This window comes from Balaenoptera ricei, chromosome 9, assembly GCF_028023285.1.
Source record: "Balaenoptera ricei isolate mBalRic1 chromosome 9, mBalRic1.hap2, whole genome shotgun sequence".
NCBI lineage: Eukaryota > Metazoa > Chordata > Mammalia > Artiodactyla > Balaenopteridae > Balaenoptera > Balaenoptera ricei.
Genome location: NC_082647.1, coordinates 75,238,642 through 75,261,698, shown reverse-complemented (window position 1 = coordinate 75,261,698; position 23,057 = coordinate 75,238,642). Strand labels below are relative to the sequence as shown.

General features: G+C 40.3%; 1 protein-coding gene across 1 annotated transcript in view; it reads right to left on the bottom strand.

Annotated features, from left to right (window-relative positions):
* The window catches only part of DNAH11 (dynein axonemal heavy chain 11), a 333,679-nt gene extending 316,250 nt beyond the window's left edge, over positions 1 to 17,429 (bottom strand). The window contains exons 1-4 of the mRNA XM_059933975.1: positions 16,997 to 17,429; positions 15,510 to 15,653; positions 721 to 917; positions 49 to 238 (exon numbers count right to left, since the gene is read on the bottom strand). Coding sequence (XP_059789958.1) covers positions 49 to 238; positions 721 to 917; positions 15,510 to 15,653; positions 16,997 to 17,347 — 882 coding nt within the window. The 5' untranslated portion in view covers positions 17,348 to 17,429. The remainder of the gene's footprint in view (positions 1 to 48; positions 239 to 720; positions 918 to 15,509; positions 15,654 to 16,996) is intronic.
* Positions 17,430 to 23,057: the final 5,628 nt, after the last annotated feature.

Sequence of the window (23,057 nt, the reverse complement as noted above, 5' to 3'; positions counted from 1 at the left end):
GACTTTGCTAATTCAACTGGCAAGCAATTTCTAGGGCTCTCAACTTACTTGATCATAAATGCATGCTAGGTTCTCTCTCCTCATCATCCAGAAATCCAGTTCAGTTTGAGGATTTGAGTGAAGACTATTCAGCAAAGGCTGCACTAAATCTTTTTCTACAATTTCTTGGATTTGATGCGACCATTTAATAACCACTGATTCAATTGCATGGAGTACTGTCCTTTCATTTGGCTCTAGTCTACAAACATTGAAATGATTAAAAATACAAAAATGAATCATTTCATCCAAATAAGGATAGGACTTGAATTTTAATAGGTATTTTATGAATCCATAAGCTAGTTTTCTAAATATAAATACTTCAGAATCAGATCTATTATTTTTATAGCCTCAATTTGAGTTGTGACATTGTTATTCTGTCATGGGCATGTCTCTAACGTTTAAAAAATTGTTAAAGAATCATAATGTCCTCAAAAACATTTTACTAGAAGACTATTGTTGCCATTATGGCAACTCGTACTGCTTGCTTTTTGTACAGTCTGCTTTTAGAAAGAATACTTTGAAAGGAAATAATATATATGGTGTTTCTGTACATTATTTTTAAAAATATGCTGTAGTTATAATAATTCTGATATTTTGCTAACAGTTTGCTGGGGGTATGATATTAAATGGGTGTGTTGGCTCTCCATGTTGATACCCTGTGTAAACCATATCATTACGTACTTGGTCTCTGAATATTTCTGATCCAGGTCAACATTTCCCGCAATAGTGGGAATTGGTAGAAGAGTTCTTCTTAACATTTTGCCCTTAAAAATATGCATTTTATTTTTCATGACTTCTATGTGACGTTCCATGTCTTGTGAAATACAACAGGACCAGGATTTATGGTTGTTCTTATTAGAAATAATTGGCACTAAAATCTAGAGAAAGAGAAACATTTTAAAAAGCAGTGAAATTAATTTAAAGGCAATGTGTTCCTTCAAAGATTTTCTTGTCACACAAGATCGGCAACAAAACCACCCAATTTCAATTTCATAAATATCCTCCTGTGATATCAAATCTACAAAGAGATAACAAAGTCAGTGACCCATTTAGATTTAATCAATTAGACAAATTCTTTCAAAGTGGAAATACTATACTGCTTGTTCATTCATTTACCCATTTATCAAACATTTATGGAGGCTCCCAATAACTTAAACTCTGCATGAAATAAGCAAAATCATGTCAAGTAAGTAAACTGCTTTCTTAATGCAAACTGCGCACATTGGCAGGTATATTGATGTAAAAAATCTTCTTGAATCACATGGAGGCAAGAGTAAATTAATCTTCTCCAGCCCTGGGTGACATCCCAGTGGATTAAACTGTGATAGTCAGAAAGATGTTTATTCAATCATATGAACCTTTTTTGAACTCCTTCCACCATTAAGTTGGAAATATCAATGAAATTATATGTGTGACAACACTCCAAAATTATTTTGTTCCCAAAGCCCAGCATATCTTAAGTAATTAGTAAGAGTTTGTTGAGTTAATGAAGTTGGTCTCTTCTTGCTTCCTCACTCATTTTCAATATGTACTAATTAAACATTTTTCTGACACAATCTGTCCAGACTGTCAGCATTACCTATAAAATTTCCATTAGCTAAAATGCTTAGAAAATAGTTATTCCACCGGTTTAAAGCTGATTTTGAGAACACAACCTTCTAGTTAACTAAAAACAAACTGAAATTTTATTTTATTTTCCAATGGGAATAAAACAAATCTTTCCAAACTGTATTATTATTACAATTTCCTGCTTTGTACCCACTACTTGGTGAGCTAGGAGATTAGTAAGGAACAGTGTGTCTTTCATGGAAACAACCTAAATGTCCATCAACAGATGAATGGTAGGGGGGGGAGGAGCTTCAAGATGGCCGAAGACTAAGACGCGGAAATCACCTTCCTCCCCACAAATACATCAGAAATACATCTACATGTGGAACAACACCTACAGAACACCTACTGAACGCTGGCAGAAGACCTCAGACCTCCCAAAAGGCAAGAAACTCCCCACGTACCTGGGTAGGGCAAAAGAAAAAAGAAAAAACAGAGACAAAAGAATAGGGACTGACCTGCACCAGTGGGAGGGAGCTGTGAAGGAGGAAAGGTTTCCACACACTAGGAAGCCCCTTCGCGGGGGGAGACTGCGGGTGGAGGAGGGGGGAAGCTTCGGAGCCACGGAGGAGAGAGCAACAGCAGGGGTGCGGAGGGCAAAGCGGAGAGACTCCTGCACAGAGGATGGTGCCAACCAGCACTCACCAGCCCGAGAGGCTTGTCTGCTCACCCGCCGGGGCGGGCGGGGGCTGGGAGCTCAGGCTCGGCCTTCAGAGGTCGGATCCCAGGGAGAGAACTGGGGTTGGCGGCGTGAACACAGCCTGAAGGGGCTAGTGCACCACAGCTAGCCGGGAGGGAGTCGGGAAAAGGTCTGGAGCTGCCGAAGAGGCAAGAGACTTTTTCTTGCCTCTTTGTTTCCTGGTGCGTGAGGAGAGGGGATTCAGAGCGCCGCCTAAACAAGCTCCAGAGACGGGTGCGAGCCGCGGCTATCAGCGCGGACCCCAGAGACGGGCATGAGACGCTAAGGCTGCTGCTGCCGCCACCAAGAAGCCTGTGTGCAAGCACAGGTCACTATCCACACCTCCCCTCCCGGGAGCCTGTACAGCCCGCCATTGCCAGGGTGCCATGATCCAGGGACAACTTACCCAGGAGAACGCACGGCGCGCCTCAGGCTGCTGCAACGTCACGCAGGCCTCTGCCGCAGCAGGCTCGCCGCACATTCCGTCCCCTCCCGCCCCCCAGCCTGAGTGAGCCAGAGCCCCCGAAGCAGTGGCTCCTTTAACCCCCTTCTGTTTGAGCGAAGAACAGACGCCCTCAGGCGACCTACACGCAGAGGCGGGTCCAAATACAAAGCTGAACCCCGGGAGCTGTGTGAACAAAGAAGAGAAAGGGAAATCTCTCCCAGCAGTCTCAGGAGCAGTGGATTAAATCTCAAAAGTCAACTTGATGTACCTGCATCTCTGGAATACCTGAATAGACAACGAATCATCCCAAATTGAGGAGGTGGACTTTGGGAGCAACGATATACATATTTTTTTACCTTTTTCTCTTTCTGTGAATGTGTATGCATATGCTTCTGTGTGTCATTTTGTCTGTATAGCTTTGCTTTTACCATTTCTCCTAGGGTTCTGTCTGTCCTTTTTTTTTTTTTTTTTTTTACTACTTAAAAATTTTTTTTAATAATTATTTTTAATTTTAATAACTATTTTATTTTACTTAATTTTATTGTATTTTATTTTATCTTCTTTTTTCTTTTTTTTTTTCCTCCCTTTTATTCTGAGCCGTGTGGATGACAGTCTCTTGGTGCTCCAGCCAGGCATCACGGCTGTGCCTCTGAGGTGGGAGAGCCAAGTTCAGGACACTGGTCCACAAGAGACCTCCCACCTCCACGTAATATCAAACGGGAAAATCTCCCAGAGATCTCCATCTCAACGCCAAGACCCAGCTCCACTCAATGACCAGCAATCTAGAGTGCTGGACACCCTATGCCAAACAACTAGCAACACAGGAACACAACCCCATCCATTAGCAGAGAGGCTGCCTAAAATCATAATAAGGCCACAGACACCCCAAAACACACCACCAGACGTGGACCTGCCCACCAGAAAGACAAGATCCAGCCTCATCCACCAGAACACAGGCACTAGTCCCCTCCACCAGGAAGCCTACACAACCCACTGAACCAACCTTACCCACTGGGGGCAGACACCAAAAACAACAGGAACTACAAACCTGTAGCCTGCGAAAAGGAGACCCCAAACACACTAAGTTAAGCAAAATGAGAAGACAGAGAAACACACAGCAGACGAAGGAGCAAGGCAAAAACCCACCAGACCTAACAAATGAAGAGGAAATAGGCAGTCTACCTGAAAAAGAATTCAGAATAATGATAGTAAAGATGATCCAAAATCTTGGAAATAGAATGGAGAAAATACAAGAAACGTTTAACAAGGACCTAGAAGAACTAAAGAGCAAAAAACAGTGATGAACAACACAATAAATGAAATTAAAAATTCTCTAGAAGGGATCAATAGCAGAATAACTGAGGCAGAAAAACGGATAAGTGACCTAGAAGATAAAATAGTGGAAATAACTACTGCAGAGCAGAATAAAGAAAAAAGAATGAAAAGAACTGAGGACAGTCTCAGAGACCTCTGGGACAACATTAAATGCACCAACATTCGAATTATAGGGGTTCCAGAAGAAGAAGAGAAAAAGAAAGGTACAGAAAGTATTTGAAGAGAATATAGTTGAAAACTTCCCTAATATGGGAAAGGAAATAGTCAGTCAAGTCCAGGAAGTACAGAGAGTCCCATACAGGATAAATCCAAGGAGAAACACGCCAAGACATATATTAATCAAACTATCAAAAATTAAATACAATGAAAAAATATTAAAAGCAGCAAGGGAAAAACAACAAATAACACACAAGGGAATCCCCATAAGGTTAACAGCTGCTATTTCAGCAGAAGTACTGCAAGCCACAAGGGAGTGGCAGGACATATTTAAAGTGAGGAAAGGGAAAAACCTACATCCAGGATTACTCTATCCAGCAAGGATATCATTCAGATTTGATGGAGAAATTAAAACCTTTACAGACAAGCAAAAGCTAAGAGAATTCAGCACCAGCAAACCAGCTCTACAACAATTGCTAAAGGAACTTCTCTAGGCAGGAAACACAAGAGAAGGAAAAGACCTACAATAACAAACCCAAAACAATTAAGAAAATGGTAATAGGAACATACATATCGAAAATTACCTTAAATGTAAATGGATTAAATGCTCCAACCAAAAGACATAGATTGGCTGAATGGATACAAAAACAAGACCTGTATATATGCTGTCTACAAGAGACCCACTTCAGACCTAGTGACACATACAGACTGAAAGTGAGGGGATGGAAAAAATATTCCATGCAAATGGAAATCAAAAGAAAGCTGGAGTAGCAATTCTCATATCAGACAAAATAGACTTTATTTTTTTATTTTTATTTTTTTTAACATCTTTATTAGAGTATAATTGCTTTACAATGGTGTGTTAATTCTGCTTTATAACAACAAAATAGACTTTCAAACAAAGACTATTACAAGAGACAAAGAAGGAGACTACATAATGATCAAGGGATCAATCCAAGAAGAAGATATAACAACTGTAAATATTTATGCACCCAACACAGGAGCACCTCAATACATAAGGCAAATACTAACAGCTATAAAAGGGGAAACTGACAGGAACAGAATCGTAGTAGGGGACTTTAAAACCCCACTTTCACCAATGGACAGATCATCCAGAATGAAAATCAATAAGGAAACACAAGCTTTAAATGATACATTAAACAAGATGGACTTAATTGATATTTACAAGACATTCTATCCAAAGACAACAGAATACACATTCTTCTCAAGTGCTCATGGAACATTCTCCAGGATAGATCATATCTTGGGTCACAGACCAAGCCTTGATAAATTTAAGAAAATTGAAATCGTATCAAGTATCTTTTCTGACCACAACACTATGAGACTAGATATCAATTACAGGAAAAAAATCTGTAAAAAATACAGACACATGGAGGCTAAACAACACACTACTTAATAACCAAGAGATCACTGAGGAAATCAAAGAGGAAAACAAAAAACACCCAGAAACAAATGATAATGAAAACACGACGATGCAAAACCTATGGGATGCAGCAAAAGCAGTTCTAAGAGAGAAGTTTATAGCAATACAATCCTACCTTAAGAAACAAGAAACAACTCAAATAAACAACCTAACCTTATACCTAAAGCAATTGGAGAAAGAAGAACAAAAAAACCGCAAAGTTAGCAGAAGGAAAGAAATCATAAAGATCAGGTCAGATATAAATGAAAAAGAAATGAAGGAAACAATAGCAAAGATCAATAAAACTAAAAGCTGGTTCTTTGAGAAGATAAACAAAATTGATAAACCATTAGCCAGACTCATCAAGAAAAAAAGGGAGAAGACTGAAATCAACAGAATTAGAAATGAAAAAGGAGAAGTAACCACTGACACTGCAGAAATACAAAGGATCATGAGAGATTACAAGCAACTCTATGCCAATAAAGTGGACAACCTGGAAGAAATGGACAAATTCTTAGAAATGCACAACCTGCCGAGACTGAACCAGGAAGAAATACAAAATATGAACAGACCAATCACAAGCACTGAAATTGAAATTGTGATTAAAAATCTTCAAACAAACAAAAGCCCAGGACCAGATGGCTTCACAGGCGAATTGTATCAAACGTTTAGACAAGAGCTAACAGCTATCCTTCACAAACTCTTCCAAAATATAGCAGAGGGAGGAACACTGCCAAACTCATTCTAAGAGGCCACCATCACCCTGATACAAAAACCAGACAAAGATGTCACAAAAAAAGAAAACTACAGGCCAGTAACACTGATGAACATAGATGCAAAAATCCTCAACAAAATACTAGCAAACAGAATCCAACAGCACATTAAAAGGATCATACACCATGATCAAGTGGGGTTTATCCCAGGAATGCAAGGATTCTTCAATATATGCAAATCAATCAATGTCATAAACCATATTAAGAAATTGAAGGAGAAAAACCGTATGATCATCTCAACAGATGCAGAGAAAGCTTTTGACAAAATTCAACACCCATTTATGATAAAAACGCTCCAGAAAGTAGGCATAGAGGGAACTTTCCTCAATATAATAAAGGCCATATATGAAAAACCCACAGCCAACATCATCCTCAATGGTGAAAAACTGAAACCATTTCCACTAAGATCAGGAACAAGACAAGGTTTTCCACTCTCACCACTATTATTCAACATAGTTTTGGAAGTTTTAGCCACAGCAATCAGAGAAGAAAAAGAAATAAAAGGAATCTAAATCGGAAAAGAAGAAGTAAAGCTGTCACTGTTTGCAGATGACATGATACTATAAATAGAGAATCCTAAAGATGCTACCTGAAAACTACTAGAGCTAATCAATGAATTTGGTAAAGTAGCAGGTTACAAAATTAATGCACAGAAATCTCTTGCATTCCTATACACTAATGATGAAAAATCTGAAAGAGAAATTAAGGAAACACTCCCATTTACCATTGCAACAAAAAGAATAAAATACCTAGGAATTAACCTACCTAAGGAGACAAAAGACCTGTATGCAGAAAACTATAAGACACTGCTGAAAGAAATTAAAGATGATACAAACAGATGAAGAGATATACCATGTTCTTGGATTGGAAGGATCAACATTGTGAAAATGACTCTACTACCCAAAGCAATCTACAGATTCAATGCAATCCCTATCAAACTAACAATGGCATTTTTCACAGAACTAGAACAAAAGATTTCACAATTTGTATGGAAACACAAAAGACCCCAAATAGCCAAAGCAGTCTTTAGAAAGAAAAACGGAGCTGGATGAAACATTCTCCCTGACTTCAGACTATACTACAAAGCTACAGTAATCGAGACAGTATGGTACTGGCACAAAAACAGAAATATAGATCAATGGAACACATAGAAAGCCCAGAGATAAACCCATGAACATATGGTCACCTTATCTTTGACAAAGGAGGCAAGAATATACAATGGAGAAAAGACAGCCTCTTCAATAAGTGGTGTTGGGAAAACTGGACAGCTACATGTAAAAGCATGAAATTAGAACACTCCCAAACACCATACACAAAAATAAACTCAAAATGGATTAAAGACCTAAATGTAAGGGCAGATACCATCAAACTCTTAGAGGAAAACATAGGCAGAACACTCTATGACATAAATCACAGCAAGATCCTTTTTGACCCACCTCCTAGAGAAATGGAAATAAAAACAAAAATAAACAAATGGGACCTAATGAAACTTAAAAGCTTTTGCACAGCAAAGGAAATCATAAACAAGATGAGAAGACAACCCTCAGAATGGGAGAAAACAGTTGCAAATGAAGCAACTGACAAAGGATTCATCTCCAAAATTTACAAGCAGCTCATGCAGCTCAATATCAAAAAAACAAACAACCCAATCCAAAAATGGGCAGAAGACCTAAATAGACATTTCTCCAAAGAAGATATACAGATTGCCAACAAACACATGAAAGGATGCTCAACATAATTAATCATTAGAGAAATGCAAATCAAAACTGCAACGAGATATCATCTCACACCAGTCAGAATGGCCATGATCAAAAAAATCTACAAACAATACATACTGGAGAGGGTGTGGAGAGAAGGGAACTCTCTTGCACTGTTGGTGGGAATGTAAATTGATACAGCCACTATGGAGAACAGTATGGAGTTTCCTTAAGAAACTAAAAATAGAACTACCATATGACCCAGCAATCCCACTACTGGGCATATACCCAGAGAAAACCATAATTCAAAAAGACACATGCACCCCAATGTTCACTGCAGCACTATTTACAATATCCAGGTCATGGAAGGAACCTAAGCGCCCACTGACAGATGAATGGATAAAGAAGAAGTGGTACATATATACAATGGAATATTACTCAGCCATAAAAAGGAACGAAATTGGGTCATTTGTAGAGACGTGAGTGGATCTAGAGACCATCACACAGACTGAGGTAAGTCATAAAGAGAAAAACAAATACTGTATGCTAACACATATATATGGAATCTAAAAAAAAAATGGTCATGAAGAACCTGGGGGCAAGATGGGAATAAAGATGGAGAGCTACTAGAGAATAGACTTGAGGAGACGGGGAGGGGGAAGGGTAAGCTGGGACAAAATGAGAGAGTGGCATGGACATATATACACTACCAAACGTAAAATAGCTAGCTAGTGGGAAGCAGCCGCATAGCACAGGGACATCAGCTCGGTGCATTGTGACCACCTAGAGGGGTGGGATAGGGAGGGTGGGAGGGAGGGAGATGCAAGAGGGAAGAGATATGGGGGACATATGTATATGTATAACGGATTCACTTTGTTATGAAGCAGAAACTAACACACCATTGTAAAGCAATTATACTCCAATAAAGATGTTAAAAAAAAGAAAAGATGTGGTATGTATATATAATGGAATACTACTCAGCTATAAAAAAAGAATGAAATAATGCCATTTGCAGCAACATGGATGGACATAGAGATTATCATACTAAGTGAAGTAAGTCAGAAAGAGAAAAACATACCATATGGTATCACTTATATGTGGAATCCAAAATGTAACACAAATGAACTTATCAATGAAACAGAAACAGACTCACAGACATAGAGAACAGACTTGTGGTTGCAAAGGCGGAGGAGTGTAGGGGAGGAATGGACTGGGAGTTTGGGGTTAGCAGATGCAAACTATTATATATAGGATGGATAAACAACAAGGTCCTACTGTATAGCACAGGGAACTATATTCAACATTCTGTAATAAACCATAACAGAAAAGAATATGAAAAAAAATATATATATATATAACTGAATCACTTTGCTGTACAGTAGAAATTAACACAACGTTGTAAATCAACTATACTTGAATAAAAATAAATTAAAAAAAAAAAAAAGAACTAGCGTGTCTTCTATGAGCTCCGTGGGTTAGGTACCTCGATATCAGAACTGCCACGAAAGGCACGTTTTTGTGTCATGTGGAAACACAGGAGAAACACCCGTCTCTAGCCAGGAGGGTTATTAGGGAAGACTTGCCAGGAAACTTGCTACTTGGTTTAAATTTTTAAGATGAACGAGCAGGGCAGGCAGAAAACTGAACGCTGATGCAAAATCACTGAGGGCTGCAGGCGTAGGGTTCTGAGAAAGTTCCAGTCTGGTCTGCCTGAAACTAGAGCCAGCACCTCTAAGAGGCAGGGCTATGAGAAATGCTGGTAAGGTTCATAAAGAGCTTTGGAAACCAGACTGAAGAGTTTAGTTTTACTGGGCTGAACATGCACTGACCCACTGAAAAACTGCTTTCTAGATTAAATTCCCAATAGCAACAGCTTTTTCTAAAAGTCAGGGTTGAGGATAATTCTGGTTCTTCAACATTTCTAATTTGCTGGATACTGTTTCAAACCTTCACTCTATTTACTGTTCTGTGACGAGGCCAACTTCTTTTAAAATTAAATATTTGTGTCACAAGCTGTAGACAAAATTGTTAGGAAATTCTGAGCCCCATGCTTTGTAGAGCAATTAGGCAAGCAACAAGGGTATCTCCATGAACATCATTTAGAACAAATTGACCTGGGATGTACTCTTTAATGACAATGAATCTTGTTATCAACAAGCTATATACAAAGTAATGCAATTAACCTGGGGTTTTGTCTTCAGCTGTAAATTTTTTGGTCTAGGTTTTATGACTTAAAAGAAAAATCCGTGAACTTTCTCTGAACCAAAATAATTTGGACATGTTTACTAGGAGATATACAACTACAGATAAAAGAGCCATGGTGCCTTTGCTAGAGTTCTCTTTACTCACCTTTCTTTTATCTCTTTTTAAATCTGGGGTGTTTCTTTTTACAGTGGTTCTTAAATCAGTAGAGACTATTACCTGACAAACACTTTCAAAGTACAGGAGCCTGGTCCTCTGCCAGACTTCTTAAACTGAAATGTCTAGGAATGGGCCCCAGACACTGACTACAAAAACCAAATCATAACTTTCATTCTGGCTTGATAAGCATTTACAATTATTGTTTCTTTCAAGATTTGGGTCAACGTAATACTTAAAGAAATAACTACATGACATTTTTAATACTTTTGCTAATTATATAATATAGTTAATGTTTAGGGACACATAATAATGTTGAGCAGCAGATCGGGAGTAAAATTTCGGAGACGCTGGATTTGAGACGTCTATTACACAGCAAGTGCCATGTCCGTAAGGGCAGTGGAAGTCTAAGCTTGGAGTTCAGGAGAGAGATCAAGGCTGGAGAGAGAAGTTTGGGAGGCCCCAGCATATCAACATTAATTACTGTTAATCAGTGTATATCTGAGTCAAACTTCAAAGACTATACAACACTGAATACAAGTGAGAGTATGTTAGGTCATTAAACGAGAAAAAATAGTCAAATGACCTCCCCCATATTCCTTTCAAACACTTGGACCATCCCTTCTTTATTCTACCCCAGTTAAGAACCACAGCACTGGAAAACTACCTCAATACTTTTCATTCCAATCCCTACCTCAGTAACACAGTCCCTCCTCGCTCCTTGATTGAGTCACCAGTTCACCAATCCTTGCATTAAATGTTTTTCTTCTTCATATACAAAGTACCCAGAAAGACAGAAGTTGTTTAGCTTGGAATGCAAGTCATAAATGACCACTTGATTTCAAAACTTTCCACTGAAGCCTGTCCTGATAAAAACCTTCACAGAACATGCCTTACTGCTACCATCTTCCAGTAAACACATGGATATGAGTTTGACAACCGGCTTTGGTGGCAACCATCCAGAAGAAAAAGTTACATAGGTGTTAATTTTCTAATCAGCCTCTCCAGCTTTATTTCTCACCACCCTCCAGCTCTTCTCCCCCAATCTAAACGTATTAATGCAGTCCATTTTGAAAAATGCAATCTGCATTTCCTCACCTCTGTGCCTTTGCACTGCTTCTCCCTTCCTCCCTCTCCTGCATCTAGCTATTGCTCCTGTCCTTTGACACTATGGGGACCAAGTAATTTACCATACAACTGAGGATGCTTTAGAGAGTAAAAACAAGCAATAAAAATTAGCAGATGTTAACTGATCTGTAACAGGAGGAAACCGGAACCGCCCCCAAGCAAACCAAGACCTATAATCATCCTATTTGAGACTCCCCACCTTCGCTGCCAACCGTGTAGGCGCCACAGCATCCTGCTAAAACCACTACATCCACCGCATCATATCACTGTTAGCTCACACTGCCTGCTTTCCGATGGCAGAAACGTCCTAATTGCCAGGTGTGTTCAGTCACTGGCACCAAGCAGATACTCATTAAGTTTTGATTAAATGAACAAATGACAACTAAGGGCTTATTTAGCATACAATTTCCCACAAAGTGTCCTTTTCATATAAATGTCCAAAAAATTCAAATGGAGATAGCAGAGATCGTACACCAAATGCTTTTTCTCTAAAGGAGTATCTTGCAGCTTCAGTGTTTTGTCTCTTATAAGAACAGGCTATCTTTAGCACTTATTTAACCTTCATTCGTTTAACAAGTACTTACTTAGATCCTACTATGTGTCAGGCAGAGTCTTGTGTGTTTGGGACTCATCAGTGAGCAAAACAAAGATTAAGAGCTGGGACTACTATAAGGTAAGTAAGGCACTCACTTTGGAGCATAAGAGGGCACCAAAAAAAAAAAAAACAAACCCAACGAACCTCAATAATTGAGATGAATAATATTTTAAAATATTTTTAAAGTAAAAGCTAATCCAAAAATGATGAATAAAATATCAACATTTTTCAATAAAGACAGGATGAGTATTACTGACCTTTTGCCTCAGCCTCCAATATGACTTGGCCTGGCACTGTTAGTGATCCTACTTTTACCTCAAGTGTTGATTTTTTTTTGCATTAATTTTTATTTTTTAAAATACTGCGTTTGGGAATTCCCTGGTGGGTCCAGTGGCTAGGACTCTGTGCTCTCACTGCAGAGGGCCCGGGTTCAATCCCTGGTTGGGGAACTAAGATTCCGTAAGCTGCGTGGCACAGCCAAAATAGTAATAGTAATACTGCCTTAAATTATTACTCCTCTTGATTACTGGGTTGTTTTTGTTTCTCCCCACCTCTCTGGAAGTTTTGTTCTTGAAGTGGGTGTCTCACTTGCCTGACCCTAAGTCACTGCCCTTCAAAGATCCCTGCTCACCTGGAGGGTGGCTTCACGGAGAAGAGATATCTGAGCAAAAAGACTTGCAAGACATGAAGGGGTTGGCTGAGTGGATTCTGGGGAAGATGAAGAAATAGCAAGAGCAAAGGCCCTGGGGCACCAGTATGCCTGAGACAATTAAGGAAGTGCAAGGAAGCCATGAGTTAGCAATTGAGATGAGCTGAGAGGTCATGGGGAGGTCAGATCACAGAGAATTCGAACCCATGCTTTCATCCTTTAACAATCCTAAGAATCACCTGTGCTTCTTGGTCCTGATTTAGCGGCTCTGGGGTGGGGCCTGAGATTCCACAGTTTTAACAAGTTTCCAGCTGATGCTGGTACTGTTGATCCACAGCGAGCAACAACGCCAAGTCTAGGCTGCTATAAGCTCTTGGGCCCTTTGAGTAAAAGGAGAACCAGTGCAGGGTCTGAGCAGAAAGGGACATGTTCTTTCTCGTGTTTCAACAAGGATCACTCTAGCTGCTGTGTTGGGAATAGGTTCTAGATGGGAGTCATACAGAAGCAGAGAAACCAATTAAGAGGCTGATGTATTAACACAGGTCAGAGATAATGGTGAGCTTGACCAGGGTGGTAGCAATGGAGGGGAGAGGGGAACTGATTCTGGGTATGTTTGAAGGCAGAACTTGCAAGATTTCCTGACAGAATGGATATAAAGTGTGAGACAAAGCCAAGAGTCGGGGCTGACTACGAGGTTTTTCTGGTTTGAGCATGTGGAAGGATGGAGTTCACATCCATTATTCTGGGAATAATTCCAAACAGCACAGGGTGGGGAACATCAGCTCAACTTGGAATGTTAAGTATGAAATGTCTATTGCACACCAAGTGGAATGTCAGGAAGGCATATGGAGCTCTTTGGAATTTGGGAGAGAGATCTTGCCTGGAGAGAAAAGTTTGGGAGTCCTTCAAACATCGTAAGCCACAGTTAATTAGCCAATTATGTGAGCCACAGTGGATACTAAGCAAAGACAAGCCTTGAAAATTTTTTTATCTAAAAATCTATAGTCTTGCCTTAGGGCCCCTTCATTCTGAATTTAAGCCTTGTCCATAAAGAAACCCAAATGACATCTTGAGTGTGATGTCCTCACTGTTTTCCTCCCAATGCTCATATCCTCAAGCATAATTAAATAAATGAGAATCTTCCAAACCTGTTAAACCCGTAAGGTTCTGAATGTTCTGTGCCTTCTATAGATGTACTCAGGGACAGCTTACTCTCTTTCACTTAAACTTTTCAGAGGGCTGTGCAGACCCTGGTATTGAGGTCAATTCAGAGGAACCTGAAAGAGTTTTGTATCTTCTGTCGCTGTACACAGACGACAGAGTAAGAATTCCAATGAAGAGTGCTGCCTTGCCCTTCCAAGGCCAGTTGATGGCAGCCTGGATTCACATGCCCAGAGGTCATTCACATACCATGTGAAATCCTTTCATCAGATTCAGCTCAATAAAAATCTCTTGAACACCTGCTACATACCGAAAACTGTCTCAAGTGCTGAAGATAGAAAACTCTCTTCCTAGTTATCGCCATGAAATCAACAGAAGAGGAGGGAAACCAAGGTAGAACTGAAGTTGGGGGACAGAAGCTTTAGTTAGCCCAGAGACCGCAAGAAAACACCTCCTTTCAAGAAGACAGCAGAAGAGACTCAGGAAGGAGAAGAGGTGTGAAAGCTGGAGATTGACAAATCATTAATAAAAAGTATGTTGGCAATTATTCATATGTTAAATATTGGCCTTGGCAAGACTGCTTTGGCTACTGAAATCTGGTTTACTGATGCTAACCCAGTGTTTCCCAGAGTTTGAGGTGCATTAGAGTCACCTGGAGATCTTTAACAACTACTGCAGCCTGGCTCCCACCACGCACCCCCCCCAGACATTCTGATTTAATTGGTAAGAGGTGTGACCTGGGCCGAGGCATGTTAGTTCCCCAGGTGGTCCAAATGTTCAGCAAAGTTTGAGAACCACTGCTCTGGTTCTTCCACACCTAGTCATTTGGTACGTTGCTCCTCAAAGCTGGTTCATGAACAAACAGCATCAGCACCAGGTTAGAAATGTAGAATTTCAGCCCCACTCCAAACCTAATCTATCAGTTTGCCTTTAACAAAATCCCTGGGTGGTTCTAATGCACATTAGAGTGCCAGTAACATGGGTTTAGAGAGCATTTCTCTGACTTAAGGGGAGAGAAAGAGGAATTTTAAGGCAGTCATTCCTAATACATTATTTCCATTACCCTTTCCCATTATCTAACATGAGTGCACTTAGAAACTAACAGGAATCTGAAAAACTGAGAATACCCCTTTTCCAAAGTGTAAATTTGTCTCTACTCTGAACATGAAGTTTAATACCTATAGCTAAGTACAGGAGCCTATTCAATTCAAGCTGCTTTTTAATTTCCTGCCATTGTTTAGAAAGAGAGAGGAAAAGGAGGATCCTGCAAATTACCACCTGTTGAACGTTAGCATCAATATCAGCTCATTTCAGGAACAGTCTAAATACTACCATTTTCCGTCCACCTGGCTAATGAGATGACTGGCTTCTAAATTCTCTTTTTAATAGCCACAGTTGTCCTGAATAATTCCAAGTGTCATAAAGATAAATGAAAGTTTAAAATATTAAGGATAGACCAGTACCTCGTCTAGGAAAGCAGTTACATGTCCAAGAGATGAGGCGGGTAACTCTCCAAATAAAACTGTTTGAGAGAAATCATTTACTCCAACGTTTTCAGTACTCTTCTTGGCAATATAAACAAGTTTATGTTTTGCATCTCTTGGAATCTGAAACAGGAGTAACATAATTATTTTAAGTCCACAATGTAGCTTCCATGTTAACAGGCAGGATTTGCTGTATCTAACTTGTAAGTAGATTGCTAGCATGAGAAATAAAACCTGGCATCTTACCTACCTTTATAAATAAGATTGCTCCACTGCTCTTCTGCAAAGTTTATACAATTTTCTTTGTTCTTTTATAATGTTAATTTCACAGTATTATTGGTGTGGAAAGTCACCTTGCAAAAGCATGTCAATTAGGATCATCATATACCATAAAGTCTCATATTAAACAAATACAGGAAGAAATTAGAATGTTTCCATCTTAGCAAAGGTTATTCTTTTGTATAACATTTTCCTGTTCAGAAGTAAGCCAAACCGAGATAAAGACCAAGAGGTTAAATTGTATTTCTATACTCAAAGCAGTGTTTAATCAAGATATTCTAACATTTCCATAACTATCAAGTCATTTCTTCAGATATCATGACTGTTTAACTTAAGTAGTACTAAACTGTTCTTGTCCACTCCACTGACAAACTTTTAAAATGAGGAGAGTCGCAAAACAAAAACAATTCAGAACTCACAAAACCCTAAGGCTAACTGCAGTTACTCTCTTTCTTCTCTGGGATCCTATTTCCCCGCCATTATTACGACCACATCTAGTGATGATGGCATCACTTTACAACATTGACAGTGAGGCATCTCAAGATTCTAAATCTTGCTCCAAAGTCTTTGCAAACTCTTTAAGTACAAATGCTGTGATCGTAGGTGATACGTTAACCTTCAAGTGTACCAGAGGTCTAGATTTAAAAAGGTAAAAGGAAAAAAAAAAAAAAAAAAAAGGGAGGGGGGAGGGAGAGGGAGAGAGAACTGTCCTGAGCGCAGATTGCCAGGCAATTCTTTTTTAAAAGGAGTCCTAAGTATTATTCGTTAGGATGAAGTGTGGTTGACAGGCAGACTGAGCCATGACAAGTTGTTTGGGCTCCGCCAAACACCACATTTGGCTCCGGAGTGACACAAGAGCGATTTAAAGGAAAGTTGTCTGGCAAAGAGAACCTACCTCGCGCCTCACGCCCAGGCAGCTGAAGGACGCGCTGCTTTTCCTGCTTTATCCGGATGGAGCAGGCGCAAAGGCTGACCTTCTAGAAAACTAACCAACAGCCGCTTAACAGCAGAGTGGGCGCACGTGGGGCACTCTGCGGACTCTCGGCAGGCACTTGATTGAAGTTTTTTAAAGCGCCCGAATAAGTGCCCCGAGAGAACCCAAGGAAGCACAACTGGCCTGTCCCGCTCAGGTGTCCGCCAGGCTGGGCGGGAGGCGTGACCTGGTTCCCTCGCCCCTCGCCCCTTACCTGTTGCGACGCCGCGAGCCGCTCCACGGCGTCGACGCTGAACACAAGGCAGGCGGGGCTGGGGCTCTCCAGAAACTCCCCCAGGACCTGCCGCTTGTCCTCGCTCTCCAAATGCTGGTTCCATTTCTCCTCCGGGAGCCCCAGCATCTGCTCCAGACGGCCGCCGACGAAGCGCACCCGTGCGTCCTGGGCGAAACTCCGCGCTCTCCTGGCCGCCGCCACCTCCTCGTCTTCGTCCTCCTCTTCATACTCCACCAGGCCCGCCGCCTCCGGGCCGGCGCCCGGGGTTAGGCGAAGGGTCGGGACTTCCCGGAAGCCTCCCGCCTCCCGGGCTGCCACCTGGGCTGCCATCCAGCACGTCTGAGGGGACGCGGGGCTGGCCGGCTCCACGCGCGCGCCCCTGCCCAGCCCCGGGTAGGCGAGGCCACCTCCACACTCGCGCTCCGAGAGGCGCCCACCTCCTCCAGCGATCACCGGGAGCGCGGCCGCTACTCCCACACCTGCTCCCACTTGGCAGCCGGCGTCTGCGCGCACTGCGAGCGCAACGCCCCAGGGCTCTGGCGGGCCTTGAGCCTCCGCGTCTTGTTTCCAGGGGAACGGCGTCCCCGCCCCGGCCCTCTGGGGGCGGAGTGAGAGTGGAGGGGAGGAGCGTGCCCTCGACAGGCGTGAGCCACTCGGTGGCCTCCTCCGCTGCCCTCTGGCGCCCTGGCACACTGGACATCTTGGGGCTTCCGGGAAGGGAGACTCGCAACCCAGTATCGATTAACTGCTGTGTTTTGAGCAGCGCTGGGTTGTGCTGAGCTCCGTGCTAACTCCATCCCCTTGATTATTTTATTTAATACCTAGAAAGGCAGGGCTTCGACTGGTCAGCTTATTTAATGAGCAAAGAAACTTAAGTCACAAAGTGACTAAGCAACAAGGAGATGGTGGAACCGGGATACAGGACTCGCGCCGAGGGCTTTTAATTTACCTTGCCCATAGCTGTTAGAATGTTTCCAGAAAAGAACCAACACTGCAATTCACCTTTCCTAGTTGTGGCAATCCAAGATCTAGCTATTCAAAATCCTGATTCTGAACCTCACCTGCCACTTACTGGGATGTTAATACACCCAATGAAAGAATGCATGACGTCTTTGTAAATAGCAAAGTGCTCTGAAAATACATAGAATTATTATTCAATCCAAGAGTAAAAGCTCAAGGGAGAAAAGTTCCAGATTAGTAACAGTCTCCGTGATGCTGAAATGGATTTCAGTATGGTCTATTAATGACATTTGTTGAGACTGAAGTAGCCAGAATTTTGAGGGGCAGTCCTCAAACTAAAGTTTTTTTAGTCCTTTCCATTTGTTCATTTCAAAGTAAAAACTTCAAACCCCTTGTTTCCCATAGGAACTATGAAAGAGTGTTGCCCTCAATAAACCAGTATAATAACTGATTATTGATAAATAGGTTGTATCCAGCAAGATTTGGTGCCTCAACAGTTTTTCTTCTTAGGATGTCAGTTGTGTCTGATAACCACCTATAAGATTTTCTAGTTATATCATCAGACGCTTGAATGAACACAGGCTCCTGGAAAGCCTTTATAATGAACACAAGCTCCTGGAAGGCTGTTTTGTATGGTCCAGAGCAATTCTTGGGGCACCCAGTGGTTACTAAGCAAGCCTGGAAATCACTGTAAACACCTTACAATGCTTCTTAGTCTCTCCTCTCATGCCTATATTCCACCTTTGCATCCCCTACCCCAGAGACACAGGAATTCTGTAAATAAGAGTTGAATTAAATTGAAGTGAAAAACCACTTTAAAATTCAGCAGAAAAATTTAAATCATAGTGTTACTATTTAAGTACAATTTTCAAAAAGTTACATAGTAACTCAAAATATAGAATGAAGACATGTCAAAGATGTCTTCAACTCATTAATGAGGATATCAACAAAATGGTGAAGTTGGTTCCAGGAGAATCAGAGAAAGAGATTCACAGGCAGTGGAGAAAGACTACTGAAATAATAAGGTTGCTAGGTTAGATACAATACTCCTTAATGTCCTATAGGACAATATAATCTTGACTTTCGTTTTGGGTTTTTAAAAAAAAATGTGTATTTCAGAAGTAATTTATATTTGTAATGAACAAAAATCTGCAGTTAACTGCAATTAACAGAAAACCCAAGTAATAGTGGCATACAATAAGAACATTTATAATCTCACCCAAGAAGTCCGGTTGTAGAAGAGCCATGGGTTGGTTAACACAAGGACTGTGGGCTGAGATTGTTGTTCGTCTCCCTTTTCTGTGGTCTCCAACCCGTCAGTTATTCTCCTATCATGGATTCTAAGTGGCAATCACGTTTTCTAGCATTCCTTGCAGGTGACAAAGTCCAGAAGCAAGAAAACAGCATCTTCATTTTTGCATAAAGAAAACTTTCTGAAGCCCTCCAGAAGATGTTCCCTTTCATCTGATTGGCCAGTATTCCATCTCATGTCCATATCTAAACTTGGGTTTGTCAAGGGAAATGAGATCAAGATCCAACTCCAGCTTCCTTTTAAGGATATGCCCAGTAGGAGGAGCCTGAGCAAAATCTGGGTTCTGCTAGTGAAGAAAAAGGGTAAAAACTGTCCACTTGGTAGTCAACCAAGAAAGGTATGGATGTGTTTTTTTCTCAGATTCCCCATATACGTATAACATCGTGGGAAGTATCTCTTTACACTAACACAATTTCCCAAGAATTATGAAGACTTTATTACTTTTTTCCCCCTAAGTGTGGCTAAACATTAAAAGAATTTTATTCTTGGAGAAGCCTGGACTAAGGTCAACTTGAGATTTTGGAAGGAGAAAAAGGAAAACAGAGTAAAATTGAGAAAACTATGTGATTTGAGGAATTTTACTGTCTGGATTTCCAGAGATATCAAGACAGAAACAAGTGGGTAAAGGACAAATATAATGGGGAGCCGCTGTTGAGGCCATCAGATATGTGCCAGGGTCAAGAGTGGGGGCAGAGAAGGGTTGTATACCAAGTAAAGAGACATGGAAATCAAAGGCAGGAATGTCAACTCATAAGGTCAAGGCCATTCAAAGCAGATATAAAACAATAGTTAAGCTACAGTTTCTTACCACTGCTGGTTTTGATTTAAAAAACAAAACAAACAATAACAACAAAAAACAACCTAAAGCATCTTTGCAGAGTCTAAGCATGAATTTAGGAGATAGAGGGGGAAATGTAGTAGAAAACCAACAGATATGCAGGAAAGAATAATTCCGTAACATTTAGAGAGAAAATTCTGAGGTGTACTGGAAATGACTGACAGAAGCAAGCAAACAACAAGGAACACAGGACTCTCTGGAGAGGAAATCCTCCCCAGTCCTTAGTGTAATCTCTTCCTGTACCTGTATGATGTACTCTACCTTGCATTATAGTTATTTGTGCAGCTTTCTTATTTTCCCTTATTAGCAACAAAGCCCTTTGAAGGCAGGTGCTATCAGGGACTGTGCCATTTATTTATTTTACCCCCTGCAGCATCTAACACAGACCCTCCAGCAATACTACTGTTCGAATATTTGTTGAATTGAAATAAGCACTTCAAAATAAAATGCCAACAAGGGAAGGACTTCTGTAACCCAAAAAATTTTAGTCAAGGAAAGGGTTAGAGCCTCTGAAGGGAGAAGAGAAAAATAAATGTGTAAAAAAGAGATGAATTAATTTAATTAAGAGAACAAAAAAGAAGTTTTATTTCTGGAGCACTAGTTCCAGAGAAGGAAGAGGATTTAGAGATTAAATAAATTCTACAAAAGAATATGAGTTAAGTTGAAGGGAGTATAAACACAATTATTTCTGAATACCTCCTACATCTTATCAAACACATTATTATTTCTATTCCTGCTTGTTAAACCTTTCTCTGAAATCAGAAATGAGGAGAAAGCTGAGAGAAAGTGCTCAGAGTTGGGCACAGGTGGGAATTAAATGAGGATTCGTGATCCCTCCCCCCCGTGGAGGCAGCACACACATTTGTCTAGTGCTCAACAGTTTACAAAGCCCTTTCATAGGTGCTACTTAGTGGAGAGAGATTTGAGGAGAGCAGTGTGTTTATATCAGGTAAATCTGCCTTTCTCTTTTCTATTTACATTGCTGATGTACCCATTGTAAAGCTACTAAGCTTTCTTCCTAAACCAGTAAGCACTGTTTGCATTCTTGCTTTTCTCCCTTAATATATATTTATATTCCTAATATGAATTCCTAATATATATATATTTATATTCCTAATATGAATTGTTCCAGGATATAGAATATCACATATAATTTGTAATATCCCCAAATCTCCAAGTATTAGAATACCCTAATTGAATGCCCAAATTCTACCAGCACCAAGAAGTCCCCAAAGCTTTCCCAGCAAGTCCAGCTCCTTACAGAGAGGGCATTCTCTGTGACACACAGCAAGGTTACTTGGGCTGGGAAAGGTTAGAATTAATAAAACATCCTTTCAGTGCACACTAACAGCTCTTTTCCTGTGGCCATCCAAACCCGTAACTCCCCATGTAAACAGACAATGCAAATAAAGTAATCTCCTGTGAATCTCAGTAGTTTGATCCTGAAATGGTCAACAAAACTACAGTTGGCAAGCTCAAGGTGTTGGGGAAGACAGGGGATTGATGGAAGCAGAAAGGAAATAAACATATCTTGAAGTGTAGTTCATTGATTCTGTGATGCACCTTTTTTCACATTTTAACATCTCTGCACTTGGGGTCTGTCTTACTTTTGTGGTCTGCCAAGAGGCATGTCTGTGGTCGTTATTACTGCCCATACATCTGCAACAAGACTTGCAAAATGGAACATTATCAGCACAGAAGACATTCCTGGAGGTAACAGTGGAGCATTCTTTTAAGAAACGCTACATCATTAATACTCTTCATGGCATACTTTGGAGTATACACCTACGTGTCCACTGTTCACATTCAGCTAGGACACCAGTATAGCCACACTGGTTATTAAAATGCTGAGATAATTCCATACTGGAAACTAAACAGCCACTCTGGTTCCCAATCCCCCTACTACCACCCCATGAGCTCCCCAAGATCTAGCAACTGAAAGAGTAATGCCAGGGGGGTGGGGGTGGAGGGATGGATGGGGGTGTGGAGTATAGGATGGAAAAACAGGGAGGGGCTCTGGGACCTCCCTCCAATCAATCCCTTCTGATTGATGGGTGCTGTGCTGTGTCTGTTATTAAAATTTGACTGTTATCTCTGTATCTATAATAATCAGGAACAATAATTATTGTTATATTCTTCTGTTTACAGGGAATGAACTGAACTTGGAATAGGGTAACTCTTAGTCTGATAGCTAAATATGTCTAAATTTTGATTGGGTGCTGTAGATTCTTGAGGACAAAGCAATGTCCTCTGGATTCACAAGCTTGATGTATTTTAGGCCAAGTTATAGCTCACCTACAAAAAAAATAATAAAAGAGTTATTTTTTTAGAGATCATGATTACTTTGAGAGTATTCTGAACAATGCCAGAGTTAAAAAGACATATTTAGTAAGAGGCATAAATACTTAAATCATAAATCTGATCAATATTTCTATTAGAACAAAATGTATAAACTGAAGACAAATATTTTATGTGAATATATTCTCTGGTGATTATTACCTCTTTTCTCATTGCATTAATTCTTTAAAGAATTTGTTAAGATCATGGATTTGAATAAGGATACTATTTAAAATAAAATAAATATTTTAAAAACATTTTGTAAACAAGGTAACACTTTTCCTAAAAATACAGAACAATAAATCTTAGATCTACAAAATGATCAGTAAAATTCTTTAGGAAGGTTCACCCTTTTTTCTTTTCCTATTCTATGTCAAAGTCTGTATTTACAATTGGACATAAGAATAAAAGTACTCCCAGTTACTTATGGAATTGGTGGACATACTTACTAGACTGGTTTTTTTTTCCTTCTTTTGTTTTATTAGTTTGTTTGATGTATTTTTTTGAAGCATAATTGACCTACAACACTATGTTAGTTCCGTGTGTCCAAGATACTGATTCAATATTTCTATATGTTATAAAATGATCACTGC